Raw genomic sequence first — 24,398 nt, forward strand, 5'->3', positions numbered from 1 at the left:
TGTGCACAAATTGGCGGCCAGGTTTCCCTACATTATGACAGTGACTACTTCACTGGCTATAAAACGCTGTGGGACGTCTAGAGATCAAGCAAAGCGCTATTCAATTCAAATTATTTCTGTGTCAGTTTAACGTTGTTCAATCGTACTTGGGTTTGCTTTAAGCTCCTTTGCTGTGGTCATGTCACAGGTTATCAGGGCCACTGACATCAGCATTGGTGGAATTTCAGGATCTGGGACCATCAAAAATGGGGTTCAAAACTGCCCCTTTCAGGTCATCAGCCTACCACCACTATTTTCCTGCCCATCAGCCTTCTTCCCAAATCCATCTGCCTGTGGACCTTCTTGCATCCCTTCCATTGTATTCCCTGTCCTGCCTTACAGAATTTCTTCCCATCTAGACTATCTTTTCTACCCTTGTCCAGTTGCTTCCGACCTATGTCCTTCACTCTTCCGATGCCCTCCGCCACTTTAACAGTTTCCAGGTCTTAACCATCTCCTTTTCACTATGGACGCCCAGTCCTTCTACACCTCCATTCCCCACCACGACGGCCTGAGGGCCCGCCGCCTCTTCCTTAAATGGAGGCCCGAGTCTCCATCCACTACCACACCTTCCTCCCCCACCTGGCTGAACTGGTTCTCAAACTGAAGAACATTTCTTTTGACTACTCACTTCCTCCAAAAAAAAGTTGTTACTGTGGGAACCTTTACAGGTCCCAACTATGCCTGCCTTTTCGTGGGATACATGGAACATGTGTATTCCAGTCTTACTCAGTTTTTCCCTTACCTCTTTATTCAGTACGTTGATGACTATATCTGTACAGCTTTCTGCTCTCACCCCAAACTGGAAAATGTCATCAACTTTGCTGCAAATTTCCAATTCTCTTTTCACATGGTTGATCTCTGACTCTTCCTTTCCTCAGCTTCTCTATCTCAATTTCTGGGGATAGGCTATCAGCCAGTATCTCCTATAAGCCCACCGACTCCCACAGCCACCTTGATTATATTTCCTCCCTCCCACCCCACTTCCTGTAAGGACCCTCTTCTATTTTCTCAGATTCTCTATCTCCGTCACATCTGTTCTAGCGATGCTACCTTCCTCAACTGAGGATCCCCTGCCACTGTAATAGACGAGGCCCTCTACCCTGTCCGTCCTATTTCAAATTGCAAAGTGCTGCAGAACAGCGGGACCTGGGGGTACTTGTGCATGAAACACAAAAGGTTAGTATGCAGGTACAGCAAGTGATCAGGAAGGCCAATGGTATCTTGGCCTTTATTGCAAAATGGATGGAGTATAAAAGCAGGGAAGTCTTGCTACAGCTATATAGGGTATTGGTGAGGCCACACTGGAATACTGCGGCAGTTTTGGTTTCCATATTTATGAAAGGATATACTTGCTTTGGAGGTAGTTCAGAGAAGGTTCACTAGGTTGATTCTGGTGATGAAGGGGTTCACTTATGAGGAAAGGTTGAGTAGGTTCAGCCTCTTCTCATTGGAATTCAGAAGATCGAAACATATAAGATTATGAGGGGGCTTGACAAGGTGGATGCAGAGAGGATGTTTCCACTGATGGAGGAGACTAGAACTAGAGGGCTGATCTTAGAATAAGGGGCCACCCATTTAAAACAGATGAGGAGAAATTTCTTCTGAGGGTTGTAAATCTGTGAAATTCACTGCCTCAGAACTGTGGAAGCTGGGACATTGAATACATTTAAGACCGAAATAGACAGTTTCTTAAAGGATAAGGGGTTATGGGGAGCAGACAGGGAAGTGCAGCTGAGTCCATGGTCAGATCAGCCATGATCTTATTGAATGACGGAGCAGGCTCGAGGGGCCGTATGGCCTACTCCTGTTCCTATTTCTTATGTTCTTATTTCCCACACTTCTTCCCCTCCCTCCCAGGACCACAATAGGTCTCCTCTACAACTGAGCACTCGATAAGCGAGACTAAGCCTCCAATCATTTGCCATTTTAATTCTCCGTCCAACTCCCACCTCTGTCCTCGGCCTCTTACACTGTTCCTCAAGCTTCTGTTGGGCATCATTGGCACAGCAGCTCATCTTTCAATTAGACACTTTACAACCCTTTGGATTTATAGAAACATAGAAAATAGGTGCAGGAGCAGGCCATTCAGCCCTTCTAGCCTGCACCGCCATTCAATGAGTTCATGGCTGAACATGAAACTTCAGTACCCACTTCCTGCTTTCACGCCATACCCCTTGATCCCCCGAGTAGTAAGGACTTCATCTAACTCCTTTTTGAATATATTTAGTGAATTGGCCTCAACTACTTTCTGTGGTAGAGAATTCCACAGGTTCACCACTCTCTGGGTGAAGAAGTTTCTCCTTATCTCGGTCCTAAATGGCTTACCCCTTATCCTTAGACTGTGACCCCTGGTTCTGGACTTCCCCAACATTGGGAACATTCTTCCTGCATCCAACCTGTCCAAACCCGTCAGAATTTTAAACGTTTCTATGAGGTCCCCTCTCACTCTTCTGAACTCCAGTGAATACAAGCCCAGTTGATCCAGTCTTTCTTGATAGGTCAGTCCCACCATCCCGGGAATCAGTCTGGTGAATCTTCGCTGCACTCCCTCAATAGCAAGAATGTCCTTCAAGTTAGGAGACCAAAACTGTACACAATACTCCAGGTGTGGCCTCACCAAGGCCCTGTACAACTGTAGCAACATCTCCCTGCCCCTGTACTCAAATCCCCTCGCTATGAAGGCCAACATGCCATTTGCTTTCTTAACCGCCTGCTGTACCTGCATGCCAACCTTCAATGACTGATGTACCATGACACCCAGGTCTCGTTGCACCTTCCCTTTTCCTAATCTGTCACCATTCAGATAATAGTCTGTCTCTGTTTTTACCACCAAAGTGGATAACCTCACATTTATCCACATTATACTTCATCTGCCACGCATTTGCCCACTCACCTAACCTATCCAAGTCACTCTGTAGCCTCATAGCATCCTCCTCGCAGCTCACACTGCCACCCAACTTAGTGTCATCCGCAAATTTGGAGATACTACATTTAATCCCCTCGTCTAAATCATTAATGTACAATGTAAACAGCTGGGGCCCCAGCACAGAACCCTGCGGTATCCCACTAGTCACTGCCTGCCATTCCGAAAAGTACCCATTTACTCCTACTCTTTGCTTCCTGTCTGACAACCAGTTCTCAATCCACGTCAGCACACTACCCCCAATCCCATGTGCTTTAACTTTGCACATTAATCTCCTGTGTGGGACCTTGTCGAAAGCCTTCTGAAAGTCCAAATATACCACATCAACTGGTTCTCCTTTGTCCACTTTATTGGAAACATCCTCAAAAAATTCCAGAAGATTTGTCAAGCATGATCTCCCTTTCACAAATCCATGCTGACTTGGACCTATCATGTCACCATTTTCCAAATGCGCTGCTATGACATCCTTAATAATTGATTCCATCATTTTACCCAATACTGAGGTCAGGCTGACCGGTCTATAATTCCCTGCTTTCTCTCTCCCTCCTTTTTTAAAAAGTGGGGTTACATTGGCTACCCTCCACTCGATAGGAACTGATCCAGAGTCAATGGAATGTTGGAAAATGACTGTCAATGCATCCGCTATTTCCAAGGCCACCTCCTTAAGTACTCTGGGATGCAGTCCATCAGGCCCTGGGGATTTATCGGCCTTCAATCCCATCAATTTCCCCAACACAATTTCCCGACTAATAAAGATTTCCCTCAGTTCCTCCTCCTTAATAGACCCTCTGACCACTTTTATATCCGGAAGGTTGTTTGTGTCCTCCTTAGTGAATACTGAACCAAAGTACTTGTTCAATTGGTCTGCCATTTCTTTGTTCCCCGTTATGACTTCCCCTGATTCTGACTGCAGGGGACCTACGTTTGTCTTTACTAACCTTTTTCTCTTTACATACCTATAGAAACTTTTGCAATCCGCCTTAATGTTCCCTGCAAGCTTCTTCTCGTACTCCATTTTCCCTGCCCTAATCAAACCCTTTGTCCTCCTCTGCTGAGTTCTAAATTTCTCCCAGTCCCCAGGTTCGCTGCTATTTCTGGCCAATTTGTATGCCATTTCCTTGGCTTTAATACTATCCCTGATTTCCCTAGATAGCCACGGTTGAGCCACCTTCCCTTTTTTATTTTTACGCCAGACAGGAATGTACAATTGTTGTAATTCATCCATGCGGTCTCTAAATGTCTGCCATTGCCCATCCAACCAACCCCTTAAGTATCATTAGCCAATCTATCTTAGCCAATTCATGCTTCATACCTTCAAAGTTACCCTTCTTTAAGTTCTGGACCATGGTCTCTGAATTAACTGTTTCATTCTCCATCCTAATGCAGAATTCCACCATATTATGGTCACTCTTCCCCAAGGGGCCTCGCACAATGAGATTGCTAATTAATCCTCTCTCATTACACAACACCCAGTCTAACATGGCCTCCCCCCTAGTTGGTTCCTCGACATATTGGTCGAGAAAACCATCCCTTATGCATTCCAGGAAATCCTCCTCCACCGTATTGCTTCCAGTTTGGCTAGCCCAATCTATGTGCATATTAAAGTCACCCATTATAACTGCTGCACCTTTATTGCATGCACTCCTAATTTCCTGTTTGATGCCCTCCCCAACATCACTACTACTGTTTGGAGGTCTGTACACAACTCCCATTAACGATTTTTGCCCTTTAGTGTTCTGCAGCTCTACCCATATAGATTCCACATCATCCAAGCTAATGTCTTTCCTAACTATTGCATTAATCTCCTCTTTAACCAGCAATGCTACCCCACCTCCTTTTCCTTTTATTCTATCCTTCCTGAATGTTGAATACCCCTGGATGTTGAGTTCCCAGCCCTGATCATCCTGGAGCCACGTCTCCGTAATCCCAATCACATCATATTTGTTAACATCTATTTGCACAGTTAATTCATCCACCTTATTGCGGATACTCCTTTTTGCATTAAGACACAAAGCCTTCAGGCTTGCTTTTTTAAAACCCTTTGTCCTTCTAGAATTTTGCTGTACAGTGGCCCTTTTTGTTCTTTGCCTTGGGTTTCTCTGCCCTCCACTTTTCCTCATCTCCTTTCTGTCTTTTGCTTTTGCCTCATTTTTGTCTCCCTCTGTCTCCCTGTCTAGGTTCCCATCCCCCTGCAATATTAGTTTAACTCCTCCCCAACAGCACTAGCAAACACTCCCCCTAGGACATTGGTTCCGGACCTGCCCAGGTGCAGACCGTCCGGTTTGTACTGGTCCCACCTCCCCCAGAACCGGTTCCAATGCCCCAAGAATTTGAATCCCTCCCTGCTGCACCACTGCTCAAGCCATGTATTCATCTGCGCTATCCTGCGATTCCTACTCTGACTAGCACGTGGCACTGGTAGCAATCCCGAGATTACTACTTTTGAGGTCCTACTTTTTAATTTAGTTCCTAGCTCCTTAAATTCTTTTCGTAGGACCTCATCCCTTTTTTTAACCTATGTCGTTGGTACCAATGTGCACCACGACAACTGGCTGTTCTCCCTCCCATTTCAGAATGTCCTGCACCCGCTCAGAGACATCCTTGACCCTTGCACCAGGGAGGCAACATACCATCCTGGAGTCTCGGTTGCGTCCGCAGAAACGCCTATCTATTCCCCTCACCATCGAATCCCCTATCACTATCGCGCTCCCACTCTTTTTCCTGCCCTCCTTTGCAGCAGAGCCACCTACGGTGCCATGAACTTGGCTGCTGTTGCCCTCCCCTGATGAGTCATCCTCCCCAACAGTACTCAAAGCAGTGTATCTGTTTTGCGGGGGGATGACCACAGGGGACCCCTGCACTATCTTTGTTGCACTGCTCTTCCTGCTGGTCTTCCATTCCCTATCTGGCTGTGGACCCTTCTCCTGCGGTAAGACCAACTCACTACACGTGATACTCACGTCATTCTCAGCATCGTGGATGCTCCAGAGTGAATCCACCCTCAGCTCCAATTCCGCAACGCGGATCGTCAAGAGCTCGAGGCGGATACACTTCCCACACACGTAGCGCCCAGGGACACCGGAAGTGTCCCCGAGTTCCCACATGGTACAGGAGGAGCACATCACATGGCCGAGCTCTCCTGCCATGTCTTAACCTTAGATACCCTTAAATTGGTAATAACAATAAAAAGAAAAGAAAAGCTACTCACCAATCACCAGCCAATCACTTACCACATTGGCTGTGACGTCACTTTTTGATTACTTTCTACTTCTATTTTGCTTTCTCTCCCACTGTAGCTGCACCGGTATGCTTTTGACAGGTCGCTCCCCTCTCACCAACTGCCGCTGGCTCTCGATCTCCCGCTGGGCTTTTGACAGGTCGCTCCCCTCTCACCAACTGCCGCTGGCTCTCGATCTCCCGCTGGGCTTTTGACAGGTCGCTCCCCTCTCACCAACTGCCGCTGGCTCTCGATCTCCCGCTGGGCTTTTGACAGGTCGCTCCCCTCTCACCAACTGCCGCTGGCTCACGATCTCCCGCTGGGCTTTTGACAGGTCGCTCCCCTCTCACCAACTGCCGCTGGCTCTCGATCTCCCGCTGGGCTTTTGACAGGTCGCTCCCCTCTCACCAACTGCCGCTGGCTCTCGATCTCCCGCTGGGCTTTTGACAGGTCACTCCCCTCTCACCAACTGCCGCTGGCTCTCGATCTCCCGCTGGGCTTTTGACAGGTCGCTCCCCTCTCACCAACTGCCGCTGGCTCTCGATCTCCCGCTGGGCTTTTGACAGGTCGCTCCCCTCTCACCAACTGCCGCTGGCTCTCGATCTCCCGCTGGGCTTTTGATAGGTCGCTCCCCTCTCACCAACTGCCGCTGGCTCTCGATCTCCCGCTGGGTTTTTGACACTGATTTCAGTAACTTCAGATCATAACCACTGCTCCTATGTTTTTGGACAGCAGGAGCTGGTAATGGTTCTGTTGCCATTTACACCTCCTCTAGACCCATCTTTTGTTTCTTTACATGTCCCATTACCACCCTCTTTTGCCTTGCACCATCATCACTTTTGTCATTTAATCACTCCTACTTTTCACCCCATCACAGACATTCCCTTTTGATCTCCCCTCCCCCTCACCCACTTTCCCTCATTTGCTTAAACTGTAACTTCTCGAACTTCTCCCAGTTCCAAACATGTGTTTTCTAAGTGCTTACATCCAAGGCATGAAATGACTTGCTTTGCTAGAACAAGCCTGTATCATAATTATTTTTAAGCCACAAAAGCAGACCTTACTGTTATCAGCGAATGTACACTTTCAACAAACCCGCCACAAAGAAATAAATTGCTCATGTAAATGATTAAATCCTTATTTTGAAGTGAAAGGTAGCAGCACATTTTCTTTTTAATTGTTAATATAAATTACAGTCTATGATTGCAAATTCACAAGCATTGGGGTAAGGTTTAAAAGCTCTGAAATAAAATATTTATGAATGGCACTTTATAAAAATAAAAAAATAACTTGCATTTTATGGCCCCAAGTTTCCACACGCGGTGAAAAAGGCGCCCCTCAGAGCTGGGCGCCTGTTTTTCGCGCCGAAAACGGTGCCTGAAAAAAAAAAACGCGGTATTCGAGCTCCTTGCAGCTCGATGTCTGCTTGGCGCGGCGCACAGGGGGCGGAGCCTACCACTCGTGCCGATTTTGTAAGTAGGAGGGGGCGGGTACAATTTAAATGAGTTTTTTTGGTGCCGGCAACCCTGCGCGTGCGCGTTGGAGCGTTCGCGCACGCGCAGTCTGAAGTAAACATTGGCACTTGGCCATTTTTAAAAGTGCTGCAGAAAAAGTGAAAATTTGTTTATTGAACCCTTGCAAAGGCTTGCATTTTAATTTTCTTGATATTTCTGTGTGTGAGGGAGTGCTTTTAGCAGTCAGTCTCCCTCACAGCTAGAAGGCTGCTGCTGCTCCCGACCAGCCACTGCAATCCCATGGCCGAATGGCCTCAAGTCCGTCCGGGTGCTGCATCTTCGCGGGGAATGAAGGCCTGCCTCAAGCACCAAGGCTGCTTGCTGCCTGCCTCCGAGACAGACGCCACACCGCTGCCTGAAGCGCTGCTTGCTGCCTGGCCCCGAGACCGACGCCACACCGCTGCCTGAAGCGCTGCTTGCTGCCTGCCCCGAGACCGACGCCACACCGCTGCCTGAAAGGCCTGCGTGAAGCAGGTAGGAACATGGTTTATTTAATCTTTTCTTTGCTTATAAATTTTTATTCAGGTTGGATTTATTTGTATAATATTTGTATAAGTATAACTAAGGATTGATTGTAGAATTTAATGACTTCCCTTCCCCCCCCACTCGTTCCCGACGCCTAATTTGTAACCTGCGCCTGATTTTTTAAAAGTGTAGACAAGGTTTTTTCAAGCGTACAAAAATCTTCACTTGCTCCATTCTAAGTTAGTTTGGAGTACGTTTTCACTGTGGAAACTTTCAAATCAGGCGTCAGTGGCCGGACACGCCGCCTTTTGAAAAAAAAATTCAGTTCCAAAGTGAAACTGTTCTACCTGACTAGAACTGCAGAAAACTAAATGTGGAGAATTCCGATTTCTAAGACCGTTTTACACCAGTTGCTCCTAAAAATCAGGAGCAAATCATGTGGAAACTTGGGGCCATAGAGTGCCATTCATGACCTTTGGACTTCCCAAAGTACTTTACAGCCAATTAAGTAGTTTTGAACTGTTGTAATATAGGAAAAGCAGCAGCTAATTTGCGCACAGCAAGCTCCCACAAACAGCAATGTGATAATGACTAGATAATCTTTTTTTGGTGATGAGGGATAAATATTGGCCATTAACCAGAGAGAACTCCACTGCTCTTTCGAAATAGTGCTATGGAATCTTTTACATCCAAAGGGCAGACATCTCGGTTTAACATCTCATCCGAAAGACGGCACCTCGACAGTGCAGCACTCCCTCAGTACTGCACTGGGGTGTCAGCCTAGATTTCTTTGCTCAAGTCTCTGGTGTGGGACTTGAACCCCAACCTTCTGACTCAGAGGAGAGTGCGCAACCAACAGAGCAACAGTTGACACTAATGGCACTATGTCTCAAACTTTCAATTAACAGGGTCAGCAGGCTGGGGGTCAAAATATCTGAAACACAGTACTATTTTGCCTTACTGCCATGTATGGTCGACATCCTGCATCCCTTGTTTTCGCAATCGAGTCTACTAGTTGTCCACTAATACCAAAATCGCAGAGTTTAATATTGCCATTCCTGTCCATAAGAATATTGGAAGGCTTGATATCTGCAACAAAACCAAAACGAACATTGTGTTAGCATAATGCAACAAGATTGCTGTCTTTTACATCAAAGAACACAAGACTTTCTGTAAAAATAACTCTGCACACAGCTGCCACCTCCTCCCCCTCCTCCTCTCTCCTCACCCGGCCGTAGTCCTGCCCTCTCATCTCCTCCTCCTCCAGACCCTCATCGTCCTCCCCCGGCCCCTCCCCCCTCCTCTTTCCTCCTCCCCGTCAAAAAAAAGCACAGTACAAATCGTCACGTTATAAATTTATAACCGGATGTGGTGTAGTCATAAAAATTAGCCAATTTCAATCCATGGACTTTGCGGAGTTATCTACTCTCAGCTAGGAAATATTGTATTAACATGTTAAGTTTGGTTCTCTTCGTTGACCTGGTCAATATTTTGGTTTAAATCTTGAATGCTGGCACTTCAGGAACCACTGGGCCAACAAAGCAGAGGAGTTGTACTTTTATTAAATATTCTTAAATAACATTCTTAAAATTTCCAAACTCTTAAGCGTACTCATCATTTTAGTAACACATTTAAAAAAAAAACTTTTAGTTGGAGCTGTTGAAGCATCTTTAACTAGACTGTTCCAACTTCCTCCAGGGTGATTGGAATGACAGATGTAATAGGGAGTCTCGCATGTCTGTCACTGTTCCATAATCAGCATGTGGGCCGGAATGCACAGCTGCAGTCTACTCAGTCCACCCACATTGAAAATGGCAGATTTGGTCCAGTTCCACGAGTTCTACTCAGCTAGAAATCAACTTTTTTAAAAATTATTTATATTTTAATAGGTTAATTGCTAGTGACAAATCCCAATTTTAATAATTCTGCCAAACACACCAAATGAACTTCCTTCCAGTACCCAGTGCAGCAACTCATTTACACAGTGTTTCCAGAAATGAACACCAAAAGCAAAACATTGAAATTACACTACAAATTGAAAAGTGTCAAAAGTATTCAAACTAGGGAAAATTATTCTTAATTGTTGCAATAAGTAATGTGCAGAGACGGCATCTTTTGATAGTTGCTGACATAAAATTACATTTCAAGATGGAAACACCCATCTTTCTTTTACTGGTACAGCCTGGACTCTTACCTCGGTGAATTATTTTCAAGTTTTCTTTTAAGTAGTTAAGTGCTTTCACAGTCTGGAAGAGAACAGATGCACGTTTATGCAGACTGGTTATAAAATACTACATTTATGCTGATAATCCTATTAACATTAAATAACATTCCCAAGTGCAACAGAAAATAAATAGAATTAAAAGATAGAGGGACTAGAATCTAATTTTCAACCACATTTTACAACAAAGCCACTATTGCCAAAATAAGCAGTTTATATCTTTCCAGAATATAGAGAGAGAGGAGATACAGAGAGAGAGAGAGCGAGAGAGAGAGAGAGAGAGAGCGCGAGAGAGAAACCACATTACCCTTCTCAAAATACACAACCTAGCTGGAAAAACTAAAGAATTCTCTAAATTATCCACATCAATACAGCTATTGGAATATTAATACTTGATCATCACAATATCTCCCCACCTCCTAAAAGAGGGATATTAATTGTTTCTGCTAATTATATGTTTGTTGCAACCATGCTTCAAAATAACTCGAAACATTCTAGGTCATCCTAATGATAGATATGATGCTTATATCGTGCTCAGTTTACCCAAAAGATGCATTATTGGTAAACTAGAGGGAGAAAAGAATTAAAAGAACATGGAAAAACAGCTTTATTGAAAAATGTTCACCTCATACCCACATTAGAACGCACTCAAGTCACATTAAGGAGGATGTGACAGTTTATGAAAATGTTTAAATCGCCACAAAAAAAAGTAGGGCAGCAAATTCTAAAGTTAGGAATTAAACTAACTTCAACAAAATAAAACTATACAATGAGAAGTTGGAAGGTTTTTGTACTTAACCTTGAATATTATTTGCCAACATCCAAGTAATTTTATTATACTCCTATTTCTTATATCTATCACATTTCATCACTTTTTGAACCACTCAAATCTGAATATTAAATCTCAAAAGGATCAATTATCAACTGGGTGCTCAAACTTTAGTCAGTTAAATGTACTACTAAATTAAGATAATACAAGTCTCAAATTTGTAATTTTCCTAAGATATGAGCTTTAGGAGACTGCACAAAGCACACCTTCATATACAAGATGGATATAATATGCAGTCACTTCACTAGTTAGAGCAAGCAAGTTGAAGTTTCTAATCAGAGCTTTCTAAGATTCAGCAAATATTTGATCATGGTATTGACAAAAAGCCATTGCTTCAACACTAGAATTAACCATTCTAGGATACCACGAACAAATTTATTCATCCTTGGCAGCCCCGTTCTATTTCGATGACAAAAACGTTGACCATGTCACACCATCATATCAGTGCAATAGCAAATGCTATTCTCGCTTTTGGTTGGTACAAAAGAGGGGTTGAACAAAAATGCACAAGTCTATTTTTAATTAAAAAGGCAATTGAAATTGTTTTGTGCATGTATTTTTTGTTTAGTTTATTACAATTGAAGATATTATGGACATTTCAGTAGCTTTATATTACAGTACTGTAAAAATTACAGGGAGATGAACCATTTTCCAGCAAACCAAGGTTCAGGCAGGCACTCAATAAGCAATAACATGATAAATTTACTATAAATTGTTGCAGCCACATTATATTTCATTATGGAACATTAACTGCAGAGACCAAATTGATCCACAGGTAGCTTCTATAAAAAATGCATTAAGTTACTTACAGCTAATGTGATTTTGCCTAAGATCTCCTCTGGGATAACATCATCTAATGCACCATATACATATTTGTAGAATTTGTCAAATGAGGTAGACATGAGCTCCATGCATATCCAACAATCGCCCTAATAAAAACAGAATCAACAGTCACTTTTCAGGCAGTTAATTCTTTGTTTTTCACACAGGAAGATAGCTTTTTGATTCAGGACCTGACTGAGGCAAGATATTCCTGTTCAGAGACAAACATTACTCATCATCATAGGCAGTCCCTCAAAACTGAGGAAGACTTGCTTCCACTCTGAGTTCTCAGGTGACTGTACAGTCCAATACAGGAATTACAGTCCGTCACAGGTGGGACAGACAGTGGTTGAAGGAAAGTATGGGTGGGGTATATTAGTCTCTCCGAACAGATGCTGAACAGTGAAAATATGGAAGAAATCAAAGTTGCAATATCTGTCTGGGCCATCTACTTCACCTACTAACCTCAGTAACAATCGCACACTAGCTCACAGAACTAGGCTTAGTAACAAGGATCAGCAAATGTTGGAAGCAATGCAAATAGACATATCCAATAATAAACATTTGAGTTTAGTGTTGATGGTTCTACTAATGAGAAATCTGGCTAGTGTACCTAAACAATAAGCCACAACAATCATAACTGTCACACTAAGACAGTCTTGCTGCAGTCATTGTTTAATTGGTTCCTGCTTTTGGAGCAGTGCAAGCCATTGCTCACTACATATTTTATACTGCTCTCAAATTGGAAAAAAGCAGAGCACTGTTCCTCAATGCGTAAATTAGTGGGAAAGCGGGTTGTGTAGAGGACACAGAGAGGCCTCAAAGAGATTTAGATAGGTTAAGCGAATGGGCTAAGGTTTGGCAGATGGAATACAATGTCGGAAAGTGTGAGGTCATCCACCTTGGGGAAAAAACAGTAAAAGGGAGTATTATTTGAATGGGGAGAAATTACAACATGCTGCGGTGCAGAGGGACCTGGGGGTCCTTGTGCATGAATCCCAAAAAGTTCGTTTGCAGGTGCAACAGGTAATCAGGAAGGCGAATGGAATGTTGGCCTCCATTGCGAGAGGGATGGAGTACAAAAGCAGGGAGGTCCTTCTGCAACTGGAAAGGTTATTGGTGAGGCCGCACCTGGAGTACTGCGTGCAGTTTTGGTCACCTTACTTAAGGAAGGATATACTAAGCTTTGGAGGGGGTACAGAGACGATTCACTAGGCTGATTCCGGAGATGAGGGGGTTACCTTATGTTGATAGATTGAGTAGACTGGGTCTTTACTCGTTGGAGTTCAGAAGGATGAGGGGTGATCTAATAGAAACATTTAAAATAATGAAAGGGATAGACAAGATAGAGGCAGAGAGGTTGTTTCCACTGGTCGGGGAGACTAGAACTAGCGGGCACAGCCTCAAAATACGGAGGAGTCAATTTAAAACCGAGTTGAGAAGGAATTTCTTCTCCCAGAGGATTGTGAATCTGTGGAATTCTCTGCCCAAGGAAGCAGTTGAGGCTAGCTCATTGAAAGTATTCAAGTCACAGATAGATAAGATTTTTAATCAATAAGGGAATTAAGGGTTACGGGGAGAGGGCAGGTAAGTGGAGCTGAGTCCACGGCCAGATCAGCCATGATCTTGTTGAATGGCGGAGCAGGCTCGAGGGGCTAGATGGCCTACTCCTGTTCCTAATTCTTATGTTCTTATGTTCTTATGTTCTTAAATGCCAGTTCACAGCCAAATGAACTCGTCTTAGCTCTTCAGACATGAAAAATATAGGCAGTGTGGCAAACCTTTGAATTTTAAAACAAATTGCTTTGATGCCCGTTTCAATTGTAAAACAGTCAACATGAGGACAAAACAATGGAAGGCTACTGACTGATTGCAGGCTCACACTTGTAGACAAATATCCAATGGTTAGGATTCAGTTACTGTGTCACTACAAAACTGATGCTGTATCTGTTATGCATATTCTGATCCAAGTTATTGATATCACTATATTTATTCTGATCTGGTTACATGATTAGAGAAGATATATGTCTAGACTGAACTGCAATACACAAGAATATTGGGCCCAAGTTTCGACCGACCTGTAGAACGGCGCACCTCCGAGAGGTCCGCCGACTTTCTAGAACGAAAAGCGCGCCTACTATTTACCTTGGTATTCTCCACGATGATCAGGCCTGCTTTGGACTCGGCGCAGCGCAGTAGAAGCAGCGGGGGGTGGAGCTACAACCCTGCGACGAAAAGAGTGCCGGCAGCTACGCGCGTATGCAGTGGAGTCTGCGCGCATGCGCAGTTGCTCCTGGCCCTCCCAGCCCGTCCTTGTTCCAGGCGACCCCATCCCTGGCCGAAGGGACGACGCGATGGTCGCCTCCCCTATCCTGGGCCGAGTGGCCTGCCGCACAGGCTGGTCGCTGCCTTCCCGCGCTCCCTGAACAGTTTCCATGGCAACACGGCAGTATGGAGTGTGTACACAGGGAGATTTAGGCCACTTTGTTTGCAGTTCTAAGGAAATAATGTTGGCAGTCTATATAATATATTCCAGTACATAAACTTAATTATCTTGAGCATGCATATATGACATATTTACCTAGCACGCTTTTCAGGATTAGCAGCCCTGCCGCAACTTACCACTTTGATGTCTATGTATCTCAAATAGTAGCAGCATTTTACACGAGTACTAAGTATGCTGCAGTAGATGAGGTAGGAACTTTTAATTTTAAGTTATTGATTGATTTTTTTATTTTTTTATTTATTGATCAATAATAAATCAATGATGGTTCTTTATTTTTAAAAGTGACGTGTTTAATGCTTTGAAAAATCCTCTAACTTCCCTTCCCCCCTCCATCTCTAGATACCTGCACCTGATTTCTAACATGTCCGCAAGGTTTTTCTGAGCATACAAAAGTGGACACTTACTCTGGCCTGTTGGTTTGGAGTAACTTTTCGCTGTCTAAACTTGCTTAAATGGCCAAAACAGGCATAAGTGGCTGGTAACGCCCCCTTTTGGGGGGAAAAAAACGGAACTAAAAAGAAACTGAATTAACTGACTGAAACTGGAGCAAACTAAATGTGGAGAATTGCGATTTTTAGGATACTCTTCCCCCCCCCCCCCCCCAAAAAAAACTAGTTGCTCCAAAAAAATAGGAGCAACTCCTGTCAAAACTTGGCCCCATTATTGGTGGCCATTTTTCCAAGCCTCTCCATTCTGTTTGAAAGTGTGACTCCCGACTCCCCATGGCTCATTATTTTAACTTACCTTCCTGTTTCCACTCTTGCCTCAATCTTTGATCTATTGCAACGATCCGCAAGTAAGGTTCAGGAGCATTTCATATTTCTCCTGGGTATTTAGCAACCCACTTGTCTGTACACTAACTTTAGAACTTGGCTATATTCCCCATTTTTTTTTTTACAGCAACAGTTGCTATTGATGCGTGGCGGTGTCTAGAAATGTGGGGGTAGGCAGAATGACATTAAGTGTAGACTCTGTCAGAACATTATTCTAGAGGACAGAAGGGCAGAGGAAAGATCTCTGCCCTTAGTGTCAGCCGGATATTTGGGTTTGATGTATCAACTGTGATGCCAACTTTTTCAATTTAGCCCAACTGCACCTGCAAGCTTTCTTTCTCCTCTCCCCCCAGTTTCCTCCATTTGAATCACCTTTTCCTGTGTGGACATCTCACCATCTTCGTTATTTGCACATGGTTTTTGTTATAGTCACGTCATTCCATTGCCTCACAGATATTATTTTATCCCATCCAACAGTCTCCTGACTCCCTCTTTTTCTAAATCTACTATAATGTTTGCTTATCTTGCAGATCGGAAAAGGTTTTACCTGAAACATTAGCCTGTCTTTTCTTTTTACAGATGCAGACTGACCTACTGTGGATTTCCAACACTTTCTGTCTTTGTTGGCTATTAGTGATATAACATTAGGAGGAAAGTTACAGCCACTGAGCTTTCTATTTTTTTGCCACAATCAGTCTTGGCTCTAAACCCAGGCTTATATTTAACTATATATTAACTGTTTTTCAGTCACTGCACACAAAACTCATCTGCTTCGACATCAGTTCAGCTGGATTACATGTACGTGAAAACTGATGGCCAGCCCAACAGAAACTGCATTTTGAAGCTTCAAATAGGTCAAACAACTTTTTCATTTTTCTCACCTCTCTGAAGAGCGCTCCGTAAAACTGAACAATATATAGACAGTCACTACTCCTCATTACAACATCTAAATCCATCAAAAGCTGTTTCTGTTCCTTCTCATCCACCGTTGATCGAATTCGCTGAAAGATGGCAACATTATACATTAGAAGAGTTTTGTTACGGTGTAATCTATTTTTAAACAGTTCCCAGATGCTCTAATTTTGCTCAAACTAAAAATGAGTTATCAACTTTAGCTTCTGCAGTTTAAAATCAGAGTTGTGGCTAGAATTTTAAGTTTAGTGAAAAAAAAATTCTATTTTCAATACTTTTGTGCATGTTAGTCAACTTAAACTGAAGGTTTCAAACTTTAAGCCACATTTATCCGATCGGAAGTATAATAGTTAAGTGGTAAACTATAAATCAATTTGTGTTAATATTTATACTTCACTGATTGAGCTATTTCAAAGTTATGTGCATCTTGTGGTTATGCAACATAGCCATTTATCATTTTCCAATTGAAAAAAATAATGTTTGTTTAAACATCCCTTTAAGTAGCTTGCTCTTTACTGCTGCACCAAAGGTAAATGCTGAAAATTGAATTTGAACAAAACAGACAAGCAGTATTTATAGTTTCATGTACTCAAATGACATTTCACAGCTGATATCTTATAAATATCTCGAGAAAGTCTGTAAACTTGCACATCATGAAAAGTTCTCACAATCTGTCCTGTCTACTGACATCATGGAGAACTCTTAATGGCTGAGAGAGTTTATAAAATGAACAATTGAGTCATGCATGCTCGGTAGGTTCCAGGTTCAATCACTAGTGTTTGCAGAGTTAGCTGATCTGCTGCTATTTTGCTACCGGACATATCTGTGATAGCGGCATCAACTGACAATGCCGGGTCTTGCACAGCAACAACTTGTCTTCCCAGCTGCCACTGTTAGCAAGTCTACGTTTAAGTTGCAGCAGTGGGACAACCCGTGTTGCTAGTAGTCTTTGGCCAATATAAAAAGCAACTCAAGTCAGGGTAGTAGTGGGGGCATTACAATTAATCGCAGGCACGTGGTGACCAAGTCAAGATGACAGAAAACAACCAGCAACTGTGGAACCATACTGCAGCAGGTAATCAATGCTTTCCCACTGTGGAAGACACAGGCTAGTGCCACAAGTTCCCGATGGAAAATCTCAGGCAGCCAGCTGCAAATTAAATCTTAACCACCTAGGGTCACTAAAAGCACTGCTTGGGGGATCTGCTGAAAACCACAATTATGATCATCACTAATAAATTCAATAAAGAGTGGATAGAATGTGGAACTTGCTATCACAGGGAGCAGCTGAAGTGAATAGCATAGACGCCTTCAAGGGGAATCTAGATAAGTACATGAGGGAGAAAGGAATAGAGGGATATGCAGATAGGTTAGATGAAATAGGCTCATATGGAGCATGAACACCAACAGACACAGTTGGGCCGAATGTCATGTTCCCTGTGCTGTAAATTTTATGTAATTCTATGTATAGTGCTTCTTCCTGGCAACTGGCTCTAGTAAGTCCTGGCAGTTTTCCATTCTTCCTGCAGCTGGCTGCAACACCTGGTGGCCCTAGTGCAGGACTTGAACTGTGTAAAAGGGAAGAAATTGGTGATGCAAATTGGCAAAAAGGTGCATTTATAGTATGTGATGTAAGTTTACTCTACTGTACAATGAGTGGTTGTTTAAATTACAAAAGGTGGTTCTTACAAGAAAAATACAAGGCTTCCAGTGTGACATTCAATTTCCTGGTCGTCATTTGAGTTCGGTTTCAAAACCTTATTAGAAAATGGCACACACATCAGACCATTAAATGTTAATTCACATGTATTAGCAGTCTAGTTGTCACTGCATTGAATCATCAGGGTAGAAACAGAAGGAATAAAGCTCATCATAAAAATACACTAATCAAAGATGATCTGTTACTTGCCAAAAGGTACTAAGCTCTTGCGAAATGCTGCATTCATCTGCTTAAGAATATACAAGATAAATGATCTTGTAGTAAAAGATCCTCTAGGAATGAGTGACCATAATATGGTTGAATTTCAAATTCAGTTGGAGGGTGAGAAAGTTGGTTCTCAAACCAGGGTCCCAAGCGTAAATAAAGGAGACTACAAAGGTATAACGGTAAAGTGGACTGGGAAAATAGACTAAAGAATGGGACGGTTGATGAGCAGTGGCAGACATTTCAGGAGATATTTCATAACTCGTAACAAAAATATATCCCAATGAGAAGGAAAGACTGTAAGAGAAGGGATAACCGTCTGTAGCTAACTAAGGTAATAAGGGAGGTTATCAAATTGAAAACAAAGGCATACAATGTGGCCAAGACTAGTGGGAGGCCAGAGGATTGGGAAATTTTTAAAAGCCGGCAGAGAATGTCTAAAAAAATGATTGAGAGGGTGAAGATAGATTATGAAAGTAAACTAGCAAGAAATATAAAGACAGATAGTAAGAGTTTCTACAGGTACATAAAAAGGAAAAAAAGTAAATGTTGATCCTCTCGTGGGGTGCCGCAGGGATCGGTACTGGGTCCTCAACTACTTACAATCTATATTAATGACTTGGATCGAGGGACCGAGTGTAATGTAGCCAAGTTTGCTGATGATACAAAGATGGGTGGGAAAGCAAATTGTGAGGCGGACACAAAGGTAAAGGCTAAGTGAGTGGGCAAAAATTTGGCAGTGGGAAAGTGTGAGGTTATCCACTGGCAGAAATAATAGAAAAACAAATTATAATTTAAATGGAGACAAATTGAAAGTGTTGCAGGACAGAGAAACCTGGGGGTCCTTGTGCATGAAACACAAAATGTTAGTTTGCAGGTACAGCAAGTAATCAGGAAGGCAAATGGAATATTGGCCTTTAATGCAAGGGGGATAGAGTATAAAAGCAGAGAAATCCTGCTACAAATGTACAGGGTATTGGTGAGGTCACATCCAGAGTTCTGCTTACTTTCTCTGAATTTAAGGAAGGATATGCTTGCATTGGAGGCTGTTCAGATAAGGTTCACTAGGTTGATTCCGGAGATGAGGGATTGACTTATAAGGATAGGTTGAGCCTATACACATTGGAGTTCAGAAGAATGAACAGTGATCTTATTGAAACTTATAAGATAAGGGGGGCTCACCAAGGTGGATGCAGAGAGGATATTTCCACTCATAGGGGAAACTAAAACTAGGGGGACATAGAATAAGGGGCCGCCCATTTAAAACTGAGATGAGGAGAAATTTCTTGAGGGTTGTAAATCTATGGAATTCTCTGCCCCAGAGAGCTGTGGAGGCTGGTTCATTGGATATATTTAAGGTGGAGATAGACAGATTTATGAGCGATAACGGAATAAAGGGTTATGGGGAGCAGGCGGGGAAGTGGAGCTGAGTCCATGATCAGATCAGCCATGATCTTATTGAATGGAGGAGCAGACTCAAGGGGTCAAATGGCCTACTCCTATTTCTTATGTTCTTAAAAGTTACTGAAGTTAATGAAGAGTCAAAGCAGAAATGGTTTATTTTGTTATTACTAAACTCAAAAGTACAGAAACAAATGAATAATTCTCAAATTATAATTTTACGATTAGATTGCGCAGTAGGTTAGATGTCTTTGCCTCTCCACGACCACAAGTTCAAATCCAGCCCATGCCAGTGGGATGAATGGGTGTTCATCCTGGTGGCTTTAATGGCCTAAAAAAGCTTGAGCAGTTTCAACCAAGTTCTTGTGGAGGGAGCTCCAAAGCAGAACCCATCCACAAACTGGCACAGATTGTCAAACTTATGTGATTATGTGGGAAATGGAGTAAGTGTGCCCTTCTGAAATTGAGTATTGGGACAAAATGGAAACATGTCACTTAGCAACTGACTGTACTGCGCATGAATTGGAAGCAGTTCATGCTCACAGCCCAGAACTGGTATCCCTAATCTTCAGTGCAAAATATTTGGACATGTTTAAAAAAAAATCCATGAACATTTAATAGCTTTATGCTCCAAATAAGTTTACCAAACTCATTACAATAAATATTCGAGAACCTGTTGATCCTCAAGACAGATGTCAAATTGCTTTTCAAAAAATCTAGCTTACTGCTGATGTAACTGCTTACTTTCACAGCCATAACCTGTCCGCTTGGGTTGTGGATCATTTTGTTCACAGAACCGTAGGCTCCACGTCCTATTTCCCCAAGGTCCTTTAGATCATCTGCAGTGAAGTCATACAACTGTTCTGGAGAGATCTTCAATTTCCCTGAAGATTCAATGCTATGAGTCCGCAGTCTTTCTCTGCAACAGGATTTCAAGAATAACCATCAGAACTGGAGTAATGTTATTCATAACCAGTTACAATCCAAATTGCTGGTTTGATACACTTGCTCTATTCTGGTTGTTATTGAGATATTGCTTAGTTCATTATGCTTCCCTACTAACTTGCAAAGCTGAGCCATGGTAACAGGAAGAAAATCATATACTACAAAAGTGACACCATTTTTCCCTTTCTCTCTCTCTTTGCCTGAAGATACTAGCTCATTTAAACTCTCCACAACCACAAGTTCAAATCCAGCCCATGCCAGTGGAATGAATGAGTGTTCATCCTGGTGGCTTTAATGGCCTAGAAGAGCTTGGGCAATTTCAACCTAGTTCTTGTGGAGGGAGCTCCAAAGCAAGATCCCACCCACAATGAGTAAGCTATTTCTTTCAGCAGGTATTGTCATCTGATGTTAACACAGATGCTCGTCTGAGAAGGATAGTAATTAAGAGCAGGAACTCTGCATGAGGATGAGGAGCAATATCTTTACTCAGAGTGTTGTGAATCTTTGGAATTCTCTACCTCAAAGGGCTATGGATGATGATTCGTCGAGTTTAATCAAGGCTGAGAGAGATAGATAGATTTTTGGACTCGAGGGGAATCAAGGGGTATGGGGACCGGGCAGGAAAATGGAGTTGAAGTCGAAGATCGGCCATGATCTTATTAAATGGCGGAGCATGCTAGAAGGAATATATGGCCTACTCCTGCTCCTAATTCTTATGCATCCTCTATCTAGTGATGTGAAGGCAGACTGCTATCTCAGCAGAGGTGAGCTGATTGACAGGTTAAAACCTGGGACTGAGGTTCTGCATTGCTCAGTACCACACCAGTTAATATAGTTACCCATTAAACTATCGGAGGAGCTGGTTGAGAGCACTTTTTATTAAGAATACCCTTCAAAGGCATGGATCACAATGTTCCCTACCATTGGAATAGAATGGTACTGGCAGTATCAAAAAAATGTTGACATAGCACTGATGCTGAGTCAGGCAGCAGGCCATCTCAAAATGCATAGTGAAAGCAGGCAGACTAACTCGTCAAATGATCTCTACTCAACACAATATATGACAATTAGCAGGCGAATTTTGACATTGTTTACAACCCCCTCCCAGCTACCACAAAATGACACCCAAAACAGTTTTTGCTACATTACAGGCTGAAATAAACTGATTACGATCAAAGAGTTTTAAATATAACATGGGTATTTCCTCCCCCCTCAGTAACAAATCTCAGAGTTGGGAAAGCTAGGGAATACATGAACAAATTACGTTCGGGGAAACTATAAAAATACAATCATTGAGATGCAGGGCATTGGGATAATAAATCTGCGTGTTTGTGTATGCATATGTATTCAGATAACGGAATAAACAAGTGAACATTTAGTGTTTCAGCAAAGTTCATAGAAGTGTATTAAATGGTTAGAATTTTGGAAATTACATAACTTTTCAAACAATATAGTAGAGAATACCAGTACCATCTTTGCTAATATCCTGCATGTTATACAGAAGAAAAAATCCTTTCAATGAAGGACAAATCATAATGAAAATTAATTAATGCTGAATGGTGCACCACCCCAAAAACACAGTAGAATTGGTGAGTTTCTACTTTCGCAATCCAATTTTCTGTAATCACTAATCAAATGTAATGCCTTACAGGAATTTACAGAATGTAATATTTTTTCAATACCGAAACCATGGGTTTCAGTACCACCTAAACAATTGTAAATTTTCAAAATGACTGCAAAAGGCGCTCTCTGCCTTGTAAATGTAAACCATGAACACACCTACTAACCAAACTCTAAAAATAGAATAAAATTCAATTAAAAGAACATTAAAGGCATACTGTGCACAGAATTATTCAGATTCTAATCAGTATTAGCTGTTAAGTAAATGCAATGACAATTATATGACCGTCGCGAATAGAATCCATGTCCCATCTGTAAGCTTGCATTCATAAAATTACTATTTGCAATTTTCAAAATCTTTTATAAAATTAGGTTTTCAAAAAAAAAATGTATCTAAGATACTTTCCCTCTGACCCAGTTGCCCCAAATAATAATGTAAACTCGGACTGGCAAGCTCAGTAATTACATTTATTTTTATTGGGGAAAATTCCTGCTGGCATCCAGTTACAATTGGGGTTAACAGGTCTTTTCCCATGTAATAATGTCGAAAAGCATCAAGACTTGAAACCTAATGTAATATTTCAGATAAAAGATAATATACACCAGTTTCTAATAGGTGTAATAGGCTAAATAAATCTCTCTTCATGAACTGAAGCCAAACTTTTGCTTCTGCAACTGCAGGCTGAAGGACCAAGGCACGCAAACTGTTACACTATATATGTCGTGTCAACGACCAAGACCCCAGGCATTAGTCAATGCTACTGAAACCTCATCATGCATGAGAAAGATTTTCATGCCGCTGTCAAAACTTTAACATATAGAGCAGATCTTTCACACCTCCCAAAATAACTACAGCTCTAGTATTATTCCCCTGCTGTGGACTTCCGAAAGTTGCTATCGTTCGTTGCACCAGAGTGTAATGTTTGTAAACCTACACAAGGGCATGCATTGTGCCTCAAAGGATGATGGCTCTAGCATAGGTTGAGGAAGGGAATATGCAACAATTTACAAACATTTTTTTAATCAGAAAGCTATGGGTCAGGTTTGAAATGAGCTCTCAATTTAAAATGTAGACACAAATTTCACATTGTTCACTGCATCAATGCACAACAGTGCTAATGCAGATCTGAAGTTTACAAAGTATCCATTTATTTTTCTAACAAATGCATCATTGAACTTCAATTTTACAAAAGGTCTAACTGTAACTTGTGTCCCATTATCCCCTATACTGTTACTTCCTTTTTTAAAAAAAAAGCAATTCTACTCATTTATCATGTGCCCAATATAATCAGTATTGCATTCCACAGGTATAAGGAAACAAAATAAGGACATTTCATTTTACAAAGCTTAGTAGTGAAGGCAAACAAACTTTAGATACTATAGATTGTTCACGTTAATTGCATTTTTAGAGAAGAATAGGTAATCTTTGGACGAGAATACTGTTTAGCTCACCCCCACCCCATTCTCTTCGCCCCCCCCCCAAAACTATTTGTCGCCATACAGACCATTTTTGAATCCAGAAGCAACCACAACCTATTATCCGACCAGATTAGCGTATGTTTCTGTCCAATTGCTTATCACTTTTTCCACCATTTTTTCCCCTTTAAGTCTCCACTGTTGCCTCCCATCAACATGTCAGTTGGGAGGTTAGTTCTACCAAGCTACAACACTTGAAATTAAATTTGAACAAGTTGAACTTAGTATCCAAACATCAGTTTAAAATTGAACTGTTGGAGCTAGTTTTCACTCCAAGATTGCTGGTAGGGGTGAGGGAAGAGAATACTTGCATTTATCATCTATGTATTCCCAAATCTTGTAAAAAAATATTCTCTACTTTATTAAGCCATGTCTTGGCCACACTGATGATATTGTTGTAAAGGATTATATTTGTGCTTAAGGAATAGCTTCATAGGAAACAGGAGTTGTAATTTCAAATTAGCTGCAGCAAAACTCCAGAGCTATCCAAACCTGGGAGCTTGGCTTCCCACTGTTGGTGCTCCAGAGCAACTCCTCAGGCTGGTTTGACGTGGGTACCCTGCTCTTTTCCAGGCAACTGTTCTCCAGAATGCTTCTCAAGAGCATTGTCACTGGAGCACCTCCAAAGCAGTGAGGGAAAACCTCATTTGATTTAAGATTCGCCCAAGTTAATTAACAATGTACAAGTTGAGGGGGTATTTTGAACAAATCGTACTCCCGGGCTTCACTTCTCATTTGTCACTTATTGTATAAAATATTGTAATGACTGTTATAAGAACATAAGAAATAGGAGCAGGAGTAGACCATA

The 24,398-nt window shown here is 42.2% G+C and overlaps 1 protein-coding gene across 2 annotated transcripts in view; it reads right to left on the reverse strand.

The window, feature by feature from the left end:
• map2k4a (mitogen-activated protein kinase kinase 4a) overlaps window positions 1–24,398 on the reverse strand; it is a 152,773-nt gene that overhangs the window by 44,469 nt on the left and 83,906 nt on the right. For both annotated transcript variants that reach the window (XM_070857545.1, XM_070857546.1), the window contains 5 exons: window positions 20,294–20,468; window positions 16,194–16,313; window positions 12,021–12,140; window positions 10,356–10,407; window positions 9,123–9,250 (listed from right to left, as the gene is read on the reverse strand). In XM_070857545.1, the coding sequence (XP_070713646.1) occupies window positions 9,123–9,250; window positions 10,356–10,407; window positions 12,021–12,140; window positions 16,194–16,313; window positions 20,294–20,468 (595 nt within the window). The remainder of the gene's footprint in view (window positions 1–9,122; window positions 9,251–10,355; window positions 10,408–12,020; window positions 12,141–16,193; window positions 16,314–20,293; window positions 20,469–24,398) is intronic.

This window comes from Pristiophorus japonicus, chromosome 16 (assembly GCF_044704955.1).
Source record: "Pristiophorus japonicus isolate sPriJap1 chromosome 16, sPriJap1.hap1, whole genome shotgun sequence".
Lineage (NCBI taxonomy): Eukaryota > Metazoa > Chordata > Chondrichthyes > Pristiophoridae > Pristiophorus > Pristiophorus japonicus.